Source organism: Lepisma saccharinum, chromosome 17 (assembly GCF_977018435.1).
Source record: "Lepisma saccharinum chromosome 17, izLepSacc3.1, whole genome shotgun sequence".
Classification (NCBI taxonomy): domain Eukaryota; kingdom Metazoa; phylum Arthropoda; class Insecta; order Zygentoma; family Lepismatidae; genus Lepisma; species Lepisma saccharinum.
In genome coordinates, this window is record NC_139245.1 from 20,958,236 (window position 1) to 20,979,226 (window position 20,991).

General features: G+C 39.4%; 1 protein-coding gene across 2 annotated transcripts in view; it reads left to right on the top strand.

Moving 5' to 3' along the window:
- The first annotated feature begins 230 nt into the window (after positions 1 to 230).
- LOC146001212 (uncharacterized) overlaps positions 231 to 20,991 on the top strand; it is a 38,670-nt gene continuing 17,909 nt past the window's right edge. The window contains exons 1-4 of one of the 2 annotated variants that reach the window (XM_083138505.1): positions 231 to 312; positions 2,977 to 3,148; positions 13,503 to 13,689; positions 18,544 to 18,734. In XM_083138505.1, the coding sequence (XP_082994631.1) occupies positions 3,003 to 3,148; positions 13,503 to 13,689; positions 18,544 to 18,734 (524 nt within the window). In that variant the 5' untranslated portion in view covers positions 231 to 312; positions 2,977 to 3,002. The remainder of the gene's footprint in view (positions 313 to 2,976; positions 3,149 to 13,502; positions 13,690 to 18,543; positions 18,735 to 20,991) is intronic. The other variant, XM_083138506.1, reaches the window with a different exon arrangement.

Below are 20,991 nucleotides of genomic sequence, written 5' to 3' on the forward strand. Positions count from 1 at the left end.
TGGGCGCCATTAAAATGACACCCTGTATATGAAAAGAATGTACACTTCAGTAATCGGAAATGAACCCAAAGTCGAAATCGTAACATTACTTGTAAATCTGTAAGTTTAATACATAACAACGCTTATGATTATCCCTTTTTACCGTTTTCTTACTATCACCGATCGAAAAAAAAATAAAGGCAACTATTGATAAGTACTTACATAACAATGGATTTATGTTTCCGTGGTAGTGGAAACTTGGTATTGAACAGCCGTGTACAATTTTCACATAGCAGCATGGACTTCCGCATTTAGGAGAACGTTTCATAACCCGTAAGTACAAAGTCATCCACCAATAGAAAACAAGCACTGACCGGCATAAAACTAAAAAGTTAATTATTTTATATCCGATACATATGACAATTGATCAGTGATTTTACATTTAGACGCGCCTTATTTTCTAGGTGTAAATTCTATGAAGATGAATTTATTTAGGAATGAGGTAGAAATGGAATGAGACATATTAATATTTAGAGGCTACTATTGTAATTCATTCAAATGGACTTTACGGAGGCCCGTACCCAGGATTTTTTGAGGGAGGGGCCAGATCCGTGTGTTTGTGTGTGTGTGTGTATGCATATACATACAGTGGCAGCTTTTTGGGGTACCTGGTGACAGTTGCCCCCAACTTTTTTTTGCCACTTTTGCCCCCGTATTATCCCTAATGCTTTTCTACCAATAGGAAATAACTGTCCTTCCCCCTCCCCCACCACTTTCCCAGTTTTGGCACCCAATCGCTGATACTGGTCAGAAGTATTCGGATAGTTCTGAGTTTCGCAAATTAAAAATGTTTTCAAATTTCCTTTCTTTTCTTATAGCAGAACCACTGAACAACCACGATAATTCCGTGCTTAGAAAATAATATACTTATAAATTAAATTATACGCATTAGCAATATTTATTACAATAATTCTAAATCTGATGTAACCCATAGCCCGCTACGATCCTTTGTATGGCTATGCTTAACCAACAAAAGAAAGAGACAGTTTCACCTGATAGCGGCGATTGGGTGTCAAAACTGGGGGGCAAGGACAGTTTACTTTTTCTTTTTAGACAAGTTTTAATTTGAGTTTCGTTTCAGGTCCACTTTTATGCACAGATAGGCTAATTGGGACTGAACCTACAATTTAAAGTGGGATACGAACCACTATGTGCCTCCCCAGGTCTGGGTAGACAAGAATTAGCATTAAGAGGCCATAGTGCAGGAGCAGAAGTGGAAATAGTGGGGGGCAACTGACCCCTATACCCCTCCAATCACCGCCACTGCTGGTAGCCTTGCATCAATGGTTATAAAACTAAAAGTACCCAATATCGCAGACTTCTGGAGACTGCCTCTCTACACAACAAACACATTCATTTATGCAATGCAAGGACAAAATTGAAATTTTTACAAGTTTGAAAAATCGTCGATGTTATTTTCGTAGCATTTTATAGGTTCACATTTAAAAATTTCATGGCCTTAAGGCCGCTCCCCTGCCTGACGTTAGGTAACATCACAATATGAACCAAAAACTGAACTTTGTAATTTAGTTGTGAATTGATTGATTGAAATTAAAATTGTGGGTCAACACTTAGGCTATTTCACCCGTTACATTATACGGGGCCCAGCTTACTGTAGCTGAAATCAACACATGTCTCTGAGGAATATAATCTCCTTACCTAATTAAAAGACGAAGCTGCAAAGGGGCACTCAGCACATACATGGACAAGGACAAAGCAGAGGACGACACACGCAGCCCTACAGATGATTATACTGACCGTAGGTCTAGACGCCAGAGCCTCGTCGGCCTGCAACATTGCAGTTACCGGGGTACACTACGTGGAAGTGAAGTTGACATTTGGGTGCCTTCTCAAAAGATCCCCCCTTACACCCCATAATTTGGTTGTCGATTTCGTATTTAGAAACATGGATTCCGCCAAATATACGTATTTTAAAAAAGGCGGCTTTCGATCCTCTAACACCAACCACAAACGGGATTTTCTAAAAGTTGTAGATGAAATCATTTTTTAACGAATAAAAACAAGATGCGGTTCTCACTGTTTTATCTAGTCTATGAATTTCTGGTACACAGCTGTAGCATGAAATCATCTGTTTCCCCTGTTCTCGACAGAAAATTGGGTAGGTTCATTGAAAAATTCTATGACAAAATTTAAATAAAATAAAATAGATAGTTTCAGATATATGAGAACTAAAAAAAATACGCATGGACACAGCATAGGTTGTCAGATCCATGTAAAGAATGAAATGAAAGCTGTCAGATCCAAATAAAGATTGAAATGAAATCTGACAATTAGAGGAAGTTTCTATTGAATCACGTGGTAATGACATTTCAATTATTTTTTTATCATTTCAATTGCACGTGGTATGGAGAAACATTGCGTAAAGTATAAAGTCGATATGAAATTGTCTGTTTAAAGTAATCATCTGCACAAAAATCATATATTTATATACATTATGTAGGCAAATTGTTGAGAAAAAGATAGATGAACAAAATAATCATACATGAAAAGTGGAAACAGAAATATCGAAAGTAGCATGACAAGCATACCATGTAATAATCGAACAATGTGGTAGCACCATACCAAGCACTATACAAAGATTCAAATATCCGAAGAGACAATAAATAAGTCAGTCGGGTCATATTCGGATCGGGTTCAAGCAAATACATCTGCTCGAGAGATAGAAATAGATTCAATCCCCACTATCAAAAAAGAAAATATAAAAAGACAGTTTGCTTGCACACATCGTGCTAGCAAAAATTATTATATGTTTCCAATAATGATTACATTGTAATAAATAAGTATCGTAACCAACACTCAAGCAACCACTCCTTCCCATTCTTCGGTCCTCCCTACTTATTATAAGATTACCACACATTAAGAGAAGTATGAGTTGTTGTGTATTATATTAGATTCGTTATCTTTTTCTTCTTGAAGAAAGTCCCATCTGGGGCATTCGCATCATGGTGACTGACGATATGAAGTGTGTCTGTGACACGGAGAAGGCAAATGTGAAACCGTCCCAAGAAACAGAGGCTCCTGGTAATCTTTGCAACGCATGTGTCAGGAAAAAGGGATCGAACGTGTGTCTTACGGACGAAGAGAAAAGGTCAGTATATGTTATTTTTTTTAATTAACGTTACTCAAGCTGAAATACATACAGTTGGGTAGGGAAATTATCCGTCTCATTTCAAAATGTGTATGTGGTGTGTGTATGTGTGTAAGGGGAGGGAGGGAGGGAGAGAAAGAGAGAGAGAGAGAGATTGCGAAATTTACAACTCCTGTTTAAAAGATAGAATTTCGATTTATCTGTAAAAGGAACGCAAAAGGGTTAGAACTAGGGTTAGCATCTTCAAGATAAAAGTATCCAAAACATCGTGTTTTAAACGTTTGAAACACGTACCTATGTTTTAACATGTGTTTAAAACATTTCCATAATTAGATTGTATATGGACGAAACAATTTTGTTCCGCACTTAAAGTACATTGTTCTTAATGTCGATGTACTTTGCATTGAAATATGAAATTTCGGAAAACAGAGTAGCTACCACGAGGACAGAGTGGAGCGTAATTACCTTGAAATAGTTTAACCTTTTCGAATAGCCTGCATGCGAGTTTACAAGTACTATTCATAACTAGAAACACAGTCCTTACTTGAATGATTAAAATATTCCTCATAAACCATTCTTCTAAGAAAATAAGTCTTCTAGACATACGTTTTATATTTTGTTTTTGATTAAAACATTTAAAATATGTTTAAAAAATAAAAAAGTTTTATTTATTTTTATTTTAAAAACAAAGTTTACCCTATCATTTTGTTACATTACAAAAATAAATTGAAATAATTCCAATCTTCTTGCTCCAAAAAAAGACTATCTTCAAGCATTTCTATCCAACTTCTGAATAATTATTAACGTAAGTGAGCTTTATGGTCAACAGGCTACCGTTATGAAAACTGGACCTAATAACAGTAAACAATGCAATCACTGCACTTTGGATCATCAAGAACTTTCACCTAAGCATAAAGTACAGAATAGTTTAATTGTGTTCAGTGAGTAATCTCATTACTAAAGGCTTTATAAGTTTATGTTGGTATTCCATTAATCTTCTTGCAAAGCTACAAAATAGAAAGCATGTGTCTCAGAAGTAGATAATTACCAGTGGCGTAGCGTTATAGTACGCCCATACGCCCGGCGTTCCCTGATTTAAAATTTAAAATATGCGTAAATGCTGTAAATATAAAGTAAAACTTGACTAATTTCATATATGTTTGACCTTCATGGCATTATAATAGCTATTTCTCGCGATCCGCTTGCAATGCTCCCCAATAACAACATTCGTTCTAGCATTTTTTTTTCAATGCCTTTCCTGGCCGGACGCCGGGCAGATTTGGCGTAAAGGACTCTATACACAGATCATAATTTCCTTGCTGCCTATCTGGAGGGAAAGCTTGGATCTCTACAACACTGGCGCAATGCTCTCTTGGACGCTGGCGTACAGAGAAGAGAGCTACGTGATTGGTTCTAGGGCTCATGTGACCCTTCCTTCCTTCCGTCGCAGACGACAGAAGCAGAATTCCTACTCATTTCTTCGGGCTCGTGCTGTGTGATACTACAATACGCAATATTGACTGACGTAACTTTACCAAACTCAAATATACCGCTTCTTAACGGCCACTGCATTGTATAATTTATCGCACGAACAGCGATGTGCATTAAAAACTAAAAGATCAACACAGTTTTTGTCAAATAAGTTGGTGAAGTCCTTGTGGTGTAAGTTCAGCCTGTGGCTGCTCTACCACTCAACCCGCAAAACTATTCTTTTCTATTATTATTATTATTATTTCGTTAGTATATAACTGCTTCATATTGTGTCAATGGAAATATTTAGCATTCATTTGAAAACTCTTAACATAGAATGGTCTCTGAACAAAATTATTTTAAAATGTTTATCAGCATTCTCTAGATGCAATAAACAGTACTCTGAATTATTAATCGGCACTGTTACGTCAGTAGAGTGAACGATAGTTGGATCACCCACCCACCTCCGTGTCAGTGTCTTTTTCACGGCGCGTCAAGACGACAGAGGTCCCTGGTTCGAATCCCGCCGTGAGCACGGGTGTTCTTTGTGAGTGTCCCTTGATCAATATCATCACTCTTATTCATATTCGCGATTAACCAAAAGTGGTAGAAAAGCGATGTAAAATAAACCAAATCAATCAGTAGTTGGATCACCCACAACAATGACGTCTACTGTTGTTCAGAGGCGCTTGTGATTCAGGTAGGTTTTTTAATGACTTGCGTCATGCAGAAAGGTATAAAAAAGGTATAAAACACCAGAGTTCAAAACATTTGTGGCATAGTGAGGGATCTAATTTTCTAGCTAAAACATGCATGGATGATGTTTCATTGAAAACCAAGCTGATTTCAGGCAAATAAAATACCTGTGGCGACTAATTCCATAAGTAAATTATTAAGGAAAAAAAGGGCCGGCCCTTCCTTCGGACTTGGCGTTCCCACCCGAAATGCCCATGCTACACTACGCCACTGCTAATTACGTAGCTTTGCGATGTGAAATTCAACTGTGCGACAAAGGTACAACTATTGTAAAAATTCAAAAGCTTGTTACGGCTGTTTTAAGTATTAAGCAGCGAGGTTATGCCTTGAGGAATTTTGAGGAGAAGAAGCTTTGATGAATGCCCGATCAATATGAATAATTAGGACTTGCTTGCTTGTTTGTTATAATTTACATCGAAGTTTTCAGGTAAAAAATATATAGCTAGATATTATACTCAAAACTTGTCAGACAGAATTCGCGATTTTTCGAAATTTGAAATAATTAAGAATGGACAAGAAGGATTTAAAATATTAAACGTAAACTTTTAATCTGTATAAGATGCAAGATAATGAACTACACCTCTGCATGTCTAAAATTAATGGGGGAAATTTTGAGAGGATATTTGATTATTATTGGACTATCAAAATGCATTGTCGTACAAAATAAACAAAACAAATCAGCTTTCCCATCTGTGATTTTGTGATATTTGCAATATTATTCTGTACCATATTTCTATCTCTATTTCAATTTTGTTGTTATTTAGCGTTGCTTTTCTCTAAATTTTAGGTAATCGTGACGCTTATCTAAATTAGATTAATTATTATAATTGTGAAGGGAAACAAACAATTGTGTCATACTCATTGAACTGATGTTTCGAGTAAGTTTCCCCATTATACGTATAATGCAAATATTAATTTACTTTATTATCTGATTAGAATATTATTACTCATTGTACTATTTGTATTACTTCATCGATTTTATAATAACGAAATGCTAGAGAAAAATTAAACTGCGTAGCATATTGCATTTTCAGCTATCAGCTTGATCTTAAAATTGCAAACTGGAGCTAAATTTAAACGAACTTATCAACTTATCGTAATTAATGGGGCAAGCCACGAAACCCAAATGAGCAAACTCGTGATTTTCAGAATTCATGATCCCAGCTATTGTTGCTTTATTGCGTTTTTATGAAGACCAGACTAAGTTAAACAAGGTACTTTTAGCATGTAAATATTTGTTCAACGTCCTTGCTGACGTACAAAAAGAGATAGGCTGTATGTTCAGATGCAGAGTAAACAGCATACTGCGTAAACAAGCATTTAATAGAAAATCCCGTCGCAATTTCTCACGAGTTACAAACAACAGAAATCTCGAGCCAGCTCCAAATAACTCAACTTAAAAGTGCCTGCAAGGGAAGGGTTTTTCTTTGGGGGGGGGGGGTATTTATTATGATGGATTGGGTGTTTTAAGTCCACTTTATGCACAGTAAGGCTATTCGGGACTGGACCTACAGTTTAAAGTGGGATCCGACGCTCTACTGTAATTTAATATGGAAACGAGATACTTGTATACCACCACCGTATAAATTCTGTCCTAACCTCAAATAATAGAAAAGTATTACAGTTTATATTAGACTGCATGGGACCACTTTCACTCGCTCGTAGTCGTTCGGGTCTAGCACCCTCGAGCGTGCGCTCGAGGGTATATAATCGAATATCATTTTAATGTGACAATAACACAGATCTCAAAGTGCCAGAGGTCTGTGGACAATAATCGTATACGTATACGTATACATGTAAATATCCGCCTTGGTAGTTTCAGCCCACAATCATGCAATTTATTTTAATATATCATTGCGTATTGGTAACATACACTAAACTCCATTTTAACATGGAGATGATGACTATGTTCACTTAAGTTTCAATTTCACTGTGTCTTTAACTTGACGATCCATATTTCAGAGCCCACTACCACAGACAAAAGACGATTATGCGTATACTGCTGAACATCGAGTGTATACTGTTCGTTTTGTCTGTGCAAAAAAGCTCACAATTCCGTACGCTATCTAGCGTCGTCCGTGCGAACTATTTGGCGCTCGAGCATAATCCTCTCCTAGCAGCATTCTAATGTATATCAACTATTGTTCTGCATTCATGATGATGGGGCATTCACAAGGACCAGTCAAGCCCATGAAACGCGCTCGGTCATAAGGGTGACTTAAAGCAAAAAGCAGTGAGGGACGGGTTTCCTCTTCATGAACTTTTTTTTTAGTTACCACCTACTATGCACATTGAAGATGACGTCAAGGGGGCAATCGCTCTTCATTTACATGTTTATTGAATATTTATTGTTAAGTTCTAGTTGTCAAAAGGAGGTGAAGCACCTTCCTGTGTTCCCTGAATCCGTCCCTGAAACCTACTTCTGTACTGAAAGGATATGAATATGATCACATGAACATATACAGGCTCTGGAAATGCAATAGAGAAACTGTTTGCTTGCTCAACTTAATAAAATTGGCATAGCCTTCCAACGAACCTATATTTACTCGTCGCGATTAGACGAAAGTGAAAGAAAAGCGACATTAATTAACCTCATTAGAAATTAAAAAATCAAAACAACGAACCTTTTCCTCCTAGTTTTCCTAAACGTATAAACTAGAATAGAAATAAAATTGTGAAATGACGCTGTAAATTCGTACGGCATCCTGGCGAAAACGCTTCAACAAACGTATATGAGTCATTCCATGCCAAATCAACACAGCCCCCAACCTGACCATCTCCGATTTTCATGAAATTTGGGGAGTTGAAACTATGCATGGAACTTAGTAACTATGAATTTTTTTAGTTTCGTTTGTCTTGTAATTGTTAAATTATTCAAGGTCAAAGTTAGCAGAAATTGCCCTTTTTGAGCCCGCTTAGCTATACTAAGTGTGCTGTAACTCCGCCCCTATTTTGCCTAGAAAGCTCAAATAAAGCTTATTGTACAGGGAATTGAACAAGCTTTCCAGTGATATATTACGAGCCTACCTTGGGATAAAAATATAATTTTGTCACGTGACCTTGACCTTTGACCTTGGATATCTCAAAACATGTCATCACCAAAAATCGTGAAAAAAATATATTTGGTCCCTCATGCCATACTCCAAAACATATCAAAAATCATTTTGGGACTGCAATGGGATCAGAAGATACAAAATAGTATTTGTAACTATGTGACTGATAAAAGCCCCATTACGAGTCAAAAGTATTTTAACGCCCTCTACAAAATGCAAAGGAGTTATCTTGGTCATGATAGAAATAGGTTAGGCACAGGGAGATCTCTAGCTGTGTGTGTCAAGCGCAGGTCCGGCATATTGTTGACCGTCATATTGAATTCAACGCAAAAATTTCAAAGGAAAGGAGGTGACGTGAAATATCAAATCAGGCTAGAATTTCACGAGAAATGAAGCAGCGAAGGTTTTTCCAACTGATCTTTAGCCAGCAAAAAGTTATACGCATATCTTTCACTTACGATATATGCACATTATGATGTTGTCAATATTCCTGTGAGCACACTTGTTGACGTCTCTCATACTCACATAGAACATTTGGCAATGTAACAGGTGCAACATCATCGAAAGCAGCAACTATGCCTTCTCTCAGATGGTCAATATCACGGACTTTTAGTGCATGCACCATTCTCTTCAAATGTTTCTGAAGGTAAAAGTTCTCCTAAGATGTTAGATCTGGCGAATGTGCAGGCCTTTTAATAGATCCCCGTCTGCCCATCAATCTACCAGAAATCTACCATGAAGAAATTGCCAAAATGTTCACACAGTGTGGTCACACTCTATCCTGTTTCAAAACTCTGGAAAAGAGCCATATCCCGTAAGCAAGGATGAAAAACCTGTTCACTTAACAAATCCAAGAAGCCCTCACCATTTAAGGTTCCGTTGTTGAATATGGACCAACCATTCCCGTTCTCCATATACTATACCACATCATTAGCTTACCAGCAACAACCATTCGGCTGGGATCTGTCTACTGTAGATTATCAAATCACAGGTATTGCATATTATTTTAATTAACTTCACCGTGAACATAAAAATTAGCCTCGTCAATGAAGAATTTTTCATTCCAAAGGAAGTGTCACCTAATTGTTTGAGATACTTTTCCCAATATTCTTCACTATTCAACTATTTGGTGAATGTTGCTGATTAAAATCATATCCAATGGTGCGTATACTTCTTCCTTTCCCGAGATGTCAGCTTGATCTCGATGAGTTCCTAACACGTTAGGAGCATTCTAATGCTTTGTTTTAACACCTCGAGAATGAGAAAATGGTTACAAGCATGCATTAATAACTTTTTTTACTGGATAAAGATAAGTTGGAAAAACCTTCGCTGCTTCATTTCTCGTGAAATTCTAGCCAGATTTGATATTTCACGTCACCCCCTTTCCTTTGAAATTTTTGCGTTGAATTCAATATGGAAGTCAACAATATGCCGGACCTGTGCTTGACACACACAGCTAGAGATCTTCCTGTGCCTAACCTATTTCTATCATGACCAGGATAACTCCTTTGTATTTTGTAGTGGGTGTTAAAATACTTTTGACTCGTCATATTTCATGTAATGGGGCTTTTATCAGTCACATAGTTACACATATTATTTTGTATCTTCTGATCCCATTGCAGTCCCAAAATGATTTTTTGATATGTTTTAGAGTATGGCATGAGGGACCAAGTACAGGGTGTCCGGCTTAGACCTTTAACATTACAAAAGAGCATAAATTTGCAGAGAAACCCAATTTTATTACCAAAATTCACATTTTGGTAGAAAAACTCATGCATTTTTTTGTCCCAGCACCAGCACTTCACACAACCTCGATATGAGCCCCCCGTGTGGCACGGCAGATGTCGAACAGATATTCCAATTCCGTCCAGGTATTCACTAGCATTTGAGGGGTCACATTGTTAATCGCCTGACGAATTCTCTTACGCGGATCTTCCAAGTTCTCGACGGGCATACTGCAGACTTTGTCCCTGATGAACCCCCAAAAGAAAAAAATCTAGGGGGAAAGATCCGGCGAGCGCGGAAGCCAAGCTAGTGGTTTAGAACTTCTTCCTATCCATCTTCTAGGAAAATGCTCATCGAGAAATTCTCGTACAATGATAGCAAAATGTGCCGGGGCTCCGTCTTGTTGGAAAATGGTTTCTGGAGGCATTTGAGGCACAGCGTAATGCTGAAGCGTGTCTAAATAATTCGTTCCTCTCACTGTTTCTTCAGCAAAGAAGAACGGGCCTATTATCTTCTCTTTCATTAAACCACACCACACATTAACTTTTGGCGAGTCTCTCATAATTTCACGAAACTCATGAGGATTGTCACTTCTCCAAATACGGCAATTTTGCTTGTTAACTTTGCCATACTTGTGGTATGCAGCTTCATCAGAAAAGCACACCTTGTCCAGACAAGCATTGTTGTTGTCAATTTCGCTTAACATTTTGCCCGAAAACGTCTGTCTTTTAGGCTTATAATCAGGATCAATTCCTTTATGTAACTGGATCTTGTACGCCCGTAGACGTAACCTTTTGTGCACAACGTCATGGATAGCAGACCGAGGAATGTTGAGCTCTAAACTTGCACGTCTTATTGATTTTCTTGGAGTTCTTGTGAATGCAGTGCGAATCACTTCAATGTTTTCCTCTGATACCTTCCGCTTCGCGTACTTCACGGTTACTGACACAACACTTCCAGTTTCTCTTAGTTGTTTATCTCACTTAGCAATACTCAAATAGGAAGGAACATTGTCGTGACGTTGAAGATTGAATTCACGCCGAAAAGCTCGTTGAACAAGCTTCGCAGATTTGTTTAGTACCAGTGAAAGAACGCAGAAAACTTTCTGCTGAACCGTCAACTCCGCCATCTTGGAATTTATGCGTTACACGCGCATGGGTGTCACGTCAACTCGAAGTACTTGTGATTCTCGCAAATGGCCACAGTTGCCGGTTTCAAACAAACAATAAGTTTTATTTGAAATTGAATGTAACTAAAGTTATACTGTTTTGTAATGTTAAAGGTCTAAGCCGGACACCCTGTACATTTTTTCATGATTTTTGGTGATGACATGTTTTGAGATATTCAAGGTCAAAGGTCAAGGTCACGTGACAAAATTATATTTTTATCCAAAGGTAGGCTCGTAATATATCACTGGAAAGCTTGTTCAATTCCCTGTACAATAAGCTTTATTTGAGCTTCCTAGGCAAAATAGGGGCGGAGTTACAGCACCTTTAGTATAGCTAAGCGGGCTCAAAGAGTGCAATTTCTGCTAACTTTGACCTTGAATAATTTAACAATTACAAGACAAACGAAACTAAAAATTTTCATAGTTACTAAGTTCCATGCATAGTTTCAACTACCCAAAATTCATGAAAATCGGAGATGGTCAGGTTGGAAATTGCACATATCTGTGTTGATTTGGCATAGAATGACTCATATGCAATAATCAATCACATCACACTTCGCAACTAAAGCTATTTCTGACCCATCATTTTCGCGAGGCAAGTCTAAACTTGCACGGGAACAAGACGAATGCATACAGGTGGGGCAATTACTGGTACTGAACGGAGATGGGTTCGCGTCAAATTGCGTATATTTGAGGTTTGGAAAACACACATATCAAAATTACGGCTACGCAGTTCATTTTCATGAAATTTGAAACAAAGACTCTTAGAAGTAAATTGTAACAACAGTAATATATAGTTTGACAGACTTGCCATATATGCTATCCAAAGTCTGCCCCTTCTTGTACTCTGTCCCGGGTAACTCTGGAGCAAGCGAACGAAAACAAGTCTCTGCGCAAGTAGTGCTGCATGACAGCCCCACCAATGAACACGTGAGAGGGAACGGGATTGAGTGGAGGGGAGAAAAGCGACTGCAGTTACCAGCTCTAGCAGCAGCATGTACTGCTTCGCTCTGCCCACTCCATCCCCCCTTCTCTGCCGCTATGCGCTGGCCTTGCTCCACAGATTCGGGGATAGAGTATATGATATGAGAATGGGTAAAAATAAAGTTAACCTTACAAAAAGTGAAATAAGCGCTGCATTTCTTCTCTAACCTAATCATTATTTATTTTTATCGATCACTCAGTGACAAATTGTTTTGTAGAAGACGGCCCGGGATAGTCAACTTTACTGCCATGGTGATATCGATGCAGGAAGGCGAGGAAATTTTATGATCCCCATTTTACCGAACCTAGAAGTTGTACTCAGGGACATCATGTTATTTTCAGAAATAGAATAAAAAACACTTTTTCGGAAGACCGACGGGCCTGTGATCGGGCGATGGTAGTGTACGTAACATGATTTATTACAGCAATGACGGGAATAACAGTAGGCGCGGTTACCCTTTTTAAAATTCGGGAATTTAGCCATACCTCTTCGCATTAAAGGGCACGAGCGTCGTTAGCGGGGGGAGAGGGAAGCGTCCTCCCAACAAGCCATATACAGGGCGTTTTATAAGTCCCTCCTGGATTTGGGAAGTCGGTAGCTCAGAGGCCAACTCACCCACGGGAATGAGAGCATGTCAGTGAAAAGAGTAAATATCGAAATTAAATTACTTTATAAATGTTCGATATGTCCCTTGGTGGCTCGACAGACGTCAATCTAGATTAATCTAGCTCTTCTCACACACATTCCAACATAACGTCGATGAAAGAAACCTCTGGTAAACCTCTTGGTAAAGGAGGCAAGTAAAAATAATCTTCAACATAAAAGCATGTTGCACTGTAACAATTGACTCGATGTTAGCAAATTACTGGACACGAAAAGCTTTCCGTTCACCTGAAAACGCCGTGTTTGTACACTACTGCAACACTACTGCTTCCTAGCGGAGAAATGGGTAACTAAGCCATGGTATCTGTCACGAAACAAACTTGTTGGCATGCTTTCATCTCTTGTATGTGGATTTGCTAAGTATACAGCAACGGCCAAATTTCAAAATACCGAAGGGACTACTGAAACACGGTGTATATTACATATTATGATAGTTTTCTGTTTGCAACTTTAATTACGCAACCAATCACTGACATTAAAACAAATATTGCAAGCGATAAACTAATGGCGTGTCTTTCTTTAATGCAAACTCAGGCTGAAGGCAGGGAAGAAACCGAAGAAACCGCTATCAGGAGAGGAAATCGACAAAATAGCCAGGCGTCATGTGCAGGAGTCGACGAGAGAACCCATCCAATGGGAACCTACCAAGCTTATCAGGGCAGGGTGTATTTTCCCACTTTATATGTACAAGGGGAAAGCTTTTCGCCCCACCTATGACAAGGTAAAGTGTTGTTACTGCGTAGAATTTTCATTGCAGCCTTATGATGCTATTGTTTGTCTTGACCATTTCAAGAACTAATTCATTACTTATACCCTGCTAGAATGAACTAAATGTGCACTACAAGCCAGGGCCGGCGGAAAGGGGGGGGGGGACGAACCGTGCCACCGCCCAGAGCGGCAAATTTCCAGGGCGGCAAAATTTGAAGAGAAGAAAATAATAAGCCTATTGAAAACTTTAAAGTTATAATATTATATTATATAACTTGGTGAGATAACTGAGTCTTCAATATTATAAATACGCAAGTCTGATGCACAAATAACACTTTTTGCACAGTGGGTAATTTATTGAAATTTATTGCCAGAATTTTTTTTTTATTCTTTGGTTCCTTTTTTTATATAAGTTGATTATCTGCTTCTCCCTTGAAAGGCGGTCACTTAATTAACTATTTTGATTCTTAGCAAATTAAATTTAATACCTGTAAATTATATATTTAACTTATGTTTTTAAGTCAGCCACAATAAATTCTCGCGTGTTAGGACAACATTACAGGAATGTATTTATTCTCGACATTACTCATAGCTTTTACGCCGCCGTGATAGGCTATATGCAATACCCTTTTCCTCTTGTGTTTTTTATTAATTCCTTGGAACCCCCCCCCCCCTTTCTTATCCGTATTTACATTTATTTTTGAGTACATTTATTTACCTTTGATACAAGTAAAATTATCTCCGCCCTCCGGGACTCTACAAATTCCTAAAGGTTACAGGACATTTCCTTTTGCCACAGAGGACCCCCCTCCCTCGGGAGGCAGAACCCTTGCAGCCCCCAGGGGAAGATAATGTCCTTCATAAAATTATGATTATTATTATCGACGATTTTATTATTATTATTATTATCGACGATTATTATTATTTTATATATATCGATATGATAGGGACACCTAAATGACTGAACAGGTATCACCTCTTTTGTCTTTACTAACTTCTCTCTCCTACACGCTAATCTATGTTCGTGTCACCTCGAAACCAACTGAGGCCCGGATTTACTCATGGACTTTCACGGGCGGATCCGGCGCCCCATGAAGGATGCTGTTCCAGACTTCCAGAGTGCTCCAGGAGGCTGTGACCTCCCCTTACGTCACTGCCAGAACACTGTCCAGGACTACTACAAAAGAGGCCTCCCCTCCTATAGGACAGAAGTGCATCGTTCAACCCCCTCCAGGGCTCATATTGCTAAGTGTCGTGTCCCTAGGCCGCAATCGCCGGACCATGTCCTAGACTAGCAATCCCCAGTTGTTGTTCGTGTCTGCACTCACCAGGACCCCCGAATGGATTCCCCCGTTCCAGAGCAGTAGCAGCCAGATGACCCCCCCCCCCTACCCAAGTGTCATTAGTTCGTCCCAGCGACACCAGGCCCGCCCCAGGTGTGTGACCAACACTTTCCCACAGTGGCTTGTAACCGGCTTTCACCAGCGGCCCCACCATGACTCTTCAGCAGGTTCCCGAGCCGAGGAGGACCCAGCGCCATCCGAAACTCCCGCTCCTTTATTACTGATGAACCCTTCAGGTTGTTACCTTGTATACATTGCATGACTTTTTTTCTTGGGTCTTGATACCAAGTGTTTTTTTTTTTAGGAGATATAGACATCACTCCCCGTTAAAGGTGCATAAACAATCACCGTGTTTTCAGAACTATGCGCAATGGAACTAACCTTGCCCAGGAAGCAAGGATACCTTTTATCTTCAGTGTTACAGTGCTTTCGTGTGTTCAGTGTGTTAAGTGCTTCAGCGCGTGCCGAGTGACATGCGATAAATAAGTTCGTCGTCAGAGCTGACACGAGAGATTGCTCTGTTAGAGCCACCGGAGATTCATAAGACGCACGCCGTCAGTCTCGCGAACTGCAAATCGGTTCAGTCTGTAACCCAGCAGGTTTAGATTTAGGCTCCTCATGATTTTGTGTTGTGTTTATTTTTTTGTTTCAAACCCATTTTTGCCTTTTTGTTTGTTCTCTGGTTTTTGTTCAAATATACTATCTTCTATCCTTGACTGGACAGGATGGGTACCATCGACTATTTTTTTTTTAGGCAGCAGGTTTACATAAAAATAACTTTCCTACGTGAATCTATTTTTTTTCCCCAGGCCAGTGTGCCGTATCACGCCGCAGGCGTGAGTCGAACCGGGGCCCCGCCATCATAAATAAATAAGCTAATCATGTTATAAAAAGGGTCCTGCTGAAGCGCGACCTTCAGTGATGTTGGAAAACAACTGATGACATTGCATTAAGCCGACACAGTATGAGAATCAGGAAACCAGCGTTTTTCGTCAGAATTGCCGTTGCCAAAGGACGCGATCGAGTCAACCGTCGTAACGGCTAATAGTTCGAATTTCATTTAAATAGGTCGCGTGAGAAAATATCTTGCTTAGTTGTTTCCCGTTTTTCATCCAAGTCGGTAGTTGCGAAAGAACTCAGTCTAAAGCCCCTATCACACGGAACTGGATTTCTAATTGGAATGCTCTAGTTGACGCTGGACTGGCTACCCATTTGCTAGTTTTCGCCTCACACGGTACTTGTTATACCGTACTTGTCGATAGTCTTTCGTTCCCATAATGACTGCCGCGCGAGATGTAAACAACGTATCACTTCACACTTTTAAAATACGATAACTATCCAACCGAGAGGAATATCGCATCGCATTAAATGGTTTTAGGTATAGAAGAACGGCGCTGATAAAATACATACTTTACAACGTTTACTATACACGTATGGAAGAATATTTTAGCTTTTTCAATTGTAAACATGCCTTTCGTGTTGTATGCACTCGGAAGCCACAGACAAAAAAATGCTACTTTACAAATTCACAGAATATCTTCACATGGCCAAACTTTGCTCTGATTGGCTGTTCCACAGAATCTAGTCGAAGAAGTTAGTAGCAATTAGAACATGTCCTATTCCTCAAAACCAGTCAAGCAGTCAGCCAGGCGGCCATGATTACTACCCAGAAAGTCAGTTCATCGCCAACTAGGGCATTCGAACTAGAAATCCAGTTCCGTGTGATAGGGGCTTTAGTTGCAAGATATTTTCTCATGCGACCCACTAGTGGAGGTGTCGGGGGGGGGGGGGGCGACCTGTGAGTCCAGGTTGATTAGAAATAAGTGGCATCGAATTTAGATATACATGACCCACGCGGGAGATCCAGGAATATTACATGTAATTATTTTAAAAATCCAATCATATATCACAGACCTACAACGGGAAACATATGAAGTCAAACCTTCATTTCTTTCCTAATACTTGTTACATTTAAGATACGTTTAAGAAAGAGAGAGAGAGAGTTTTCATAAATTATAATAATATAAAATTAGTGTCGCATTTTTTAAAGTTTTACTGTGGTTGAGCGAGATATCCTTTTGCGCTCAATATTGAAATAGCGTAACAATTCTCACAATTTATTTTATAGTTTGATGTTTTACTTAGGAATATATTGATTTTCAATTTCCCGTTGCTGCGTAATGACGGGGAGGGGGGGGGGGTTGTCGAAAGGGAGCAGCTTCTGCCGCCACTGCCCAGGGCGGCAAAATGACTAGCGCCGGTTCTGCTTCAAGCACACGCTTTCTGAAGCGAGCAGGTAGCACTTTGTCGCCGTTAGTGCTGTGTACTGCATACTGAAACTCGTAATCTTGGTATGGCTGTTACAGAAGAAATAACTGGTAGGTGAAGCAGGTTGAAGAACATTTGATGAGTGTGATTATAAGCTTTAGTGCTTTATTAATGTGTGTATGTACAGTGGGATGCACAAGTATTGCTCGGCAAATTGTCCATGGCTATCTTCATTAACTTAGCTCTTGCACTCTACGTGTTTTTAAGGAATGGGCTTTGACGTATGCTGGTGCTAAGGTTGTCAGCAGATTGTTAGTGATTTGTTTTAATTGTTGAAGCTCTCACAGGGCAAAATAAAGAGAAGAAATCTTATGATAAATAATTTGCTTAGTAATATTTATGCATCCCACTGTACCGTACCACGCCCGTATATATAGAACAGAATAGATAAAGAATAGAAAGGCCCAAGTATTAAATTATATTAATCATTTCGTGATAAAGAAGTAATACATTTTCAACACTTGAGTCAATGATACAGATTTCAAAATAAATTAACGTTTATGATTTCATATTTGAGAAAATCATACGAGTTGTTGGTGCATGAATATTGCCGATATATGAGTTATAAGTGTGTGTACGCTGTATAGATACATATGAGAGGTTGCATTTTAACCTCACTGAAAAGAAAAACTGCACTGCCCTCCATATAATAAGTAGTTGAAGAGCGTTTCGCCAATCATTCCTGCCAATGGGACTGGTTTCATCTGAAGCAAATAGAAGTTCCGTCAGCCAAGAAATGTAGAGATAAACGAGTCAAAGATTCATACCAGTGCATGTGAATTACGACAGGAACCTTTGGCAGTAACAAACAAATATTGCGGTTATGAACAGTTTATACATACCTGTCGAAGCGTGGCAGAGAAGAAGTTTATTAGGGATACTGGGGGATACCGGACTAGGTTTTCTTTAAAAAAAATGTGGATACGTGAAAAGATGGTAAAATGAACGGACTCCCCCCCCCCCAAAAAAAAAATACTCATCTTCCTTACGAAATTTCTTGATACTCTACGGCAAGTTTAAAAGAAGTCTTCAGCTTGAAACTTGGCAGAGGAATCTTCGATTAATAAATACAGCAGTGAACTCTGGCGTACTGATCAGCTCTTACTTCAGAAGAGGCTAGTTTTGTTTACTCCATGCATTGATCGCATTTTGCGGTTCTGTAATGGCTGATAAAGCTGAAATGTGTATTTTTTCAGGAGCCACAGAATATGTGGAAATTGATATCAAATGATTATTGTCGCCAGTGGCATAAGGAGAGAGAGGCGTGGGAAGATACGATCTATATAGAAGAAGAGAAGCCAACGCAAAGAAAGATTCAGTATCTACTCCGACCGCATCATCTTCGCAATAAGGAAAAGGCTCAAGAAGTGAGAGATGAAACAGAGCGGTAAGTTCTTTGTAACTCAGTACAATAGGGGGGGTCCAAAACAATGTACTCACTGTTTGATAGTCCATATCTTCTGACAAAATTGACTTGTGGGTACAATTTTTGACACTGAGAGAGAGTTATGTTAGATGTTCAAAATGACCACCAGCAACTTCTAAATAACTCCGATGGCACCAAACTTCAGACCGTACTACGGCCGTCAGTGTATCTGGCGTAATGGCAGCACATGATGCTATTATTTTTTCACGTAGCTCGTTGAGTGTAGTTGGTTTTGTCGATACATGTCATCCTTGATGGTCCCCCACAGGTAGAAGTCCAGTGGTGTCAAATCAGGGAACCAAGATGGGTACTCAATAGCACCGCGTCGACCTATCCACCATCCGAGGAGAGTGTCATCCAGGTATGACCTCACATCGCGATGGTAGTGAGGCAGGGCTCCATCTTGCTGCAGGTAAAACATTTCATAGCCAAACATGATTCGGATGGCAGGCAAAATTCTTGACTGAAGCATTTCAAGATACACCTCACCGGTTACGGTACCCTCGAAGAAGAAGGGACCAATCAAACCACGCGATGACAAACCACACCACACGTTAAGCCACGGTAGATTCACTGCCTTCTCCACATAAACGTGAGGATCGATGGGCGACCAGTACACAAAATTGTGGCAGTTCACAGTACCGTTAAGTTCGAATTGCACCTCGTCAGACCACACAACTGTCCCTGCAAATTCTCTATCCTCGCGAACCATGTGCTCAAACCATTCGCAGTATTCGACCCTACGATCCGGATCGTCCTCGTTGATCGCGTGTAGCAGTCTTGGAATGTACACTTTCCACTGTGCAACCTTCAGAATGCGTCTTACGCTAGACCGGCTGGCAAATTGCCAGCGCCACCTACCCGCGACAAATTAAATAGTTACACTACACGTCCACATGAGATTAGTACGTTTAAGTCTGTTTGTTTCGAAATCATTGCATTACAAACAATGAATACATTTTTTTGGACCCCTCTGTATAAAGCCTCTTCTGTCAACAATCTTCTTTCTGGGTCGATCGCGTAATTGTCTCTTATCTTCTTGCCAATCATCCACGGCATAAATACTAGCTTGCCTCGTATACTGGACCAGAAATTTTGTAAAAATTATGTGATTAAAATACAGAAAATAGCTGTGGGTAAAAGGATGCAGTATACTGCAGTATACACATCTATCCTTATAGATAGGGTGACAATACGTCCCTTTTTGACTGGGACAGTCCCGTTTTGGAGGCGTGTCCCGTTTGCCCCATCGATATTTAAAAAATCCTAAATATGTACCGTTTTACAAAAGTCGGAAGTTGGCTTGACGTCCTTCCGGAAGCTGTAGAAATGATGTTACACTTGCCTGGTACATCACTCCTGCTCAATGTGTTTTTTTTTCTTTCAAATTTTCGATCATGAACAATAGATACAGGAAAGGTGAAAATCTTGCTTACTTGTCTCAACAATGAAGTCGAGTGAAATTTAAGAGCTGGTACGAGTAAAATTTAGCGAGAGTTGCGAGGAGTTTTATGAATGGTTGGTGAAGAATAAAGCTGTTCTCAAGATGCTTGGTTCTTCCGATAAATACTTCTGGCATTCCCCAACTTCAGCGTAGGCCTAACATGAAAGGTTGATCAGGAAGGACCGAAGACACTACGTAAGTCACACTGTGCTTATAATTATAATTAATTCCTTTTGATACGAGAGATCACATTTGTTGTTTATAATGCATCATGTATGTGATCCTTACTTTAACAATAGTAATAATACTAAATCGGTAATAATAATAATTTCACGATTACCGATTTTTCAGGAGGGAGTAAACTGACTAATATGGCCACCCTACTTGTAGAATATACTCTTCAGATATTTAAACACGCCGGCTCGGTTGCTGAGTGGTCAAGTTTCGATCTCGCCATCAAATTCTCCATCTTTGAATCCCGCACTGGGCATGAGTGTCCCTTCATCAATTTCATCTAATTACCATTTTCTCCTCATTGTCACGATTAGGCAAAACTGCAAGGAAAGCAACGTTAATACAAAAATATTTAAACTTGAAAACTGAACTTAGAAATAATTCCAGGAATTGAACCCAGAATTTTTAGAAGCGATATCGTGTCCAATATTCAAACCACTCTGCCACCTAGAAGGATGAAGGAATTGCCACACATAAGCCTAATAAGATAATTTCATGCTTATCCTTATCTGTGTGCTATTAAGATAAATTTTCATTTTC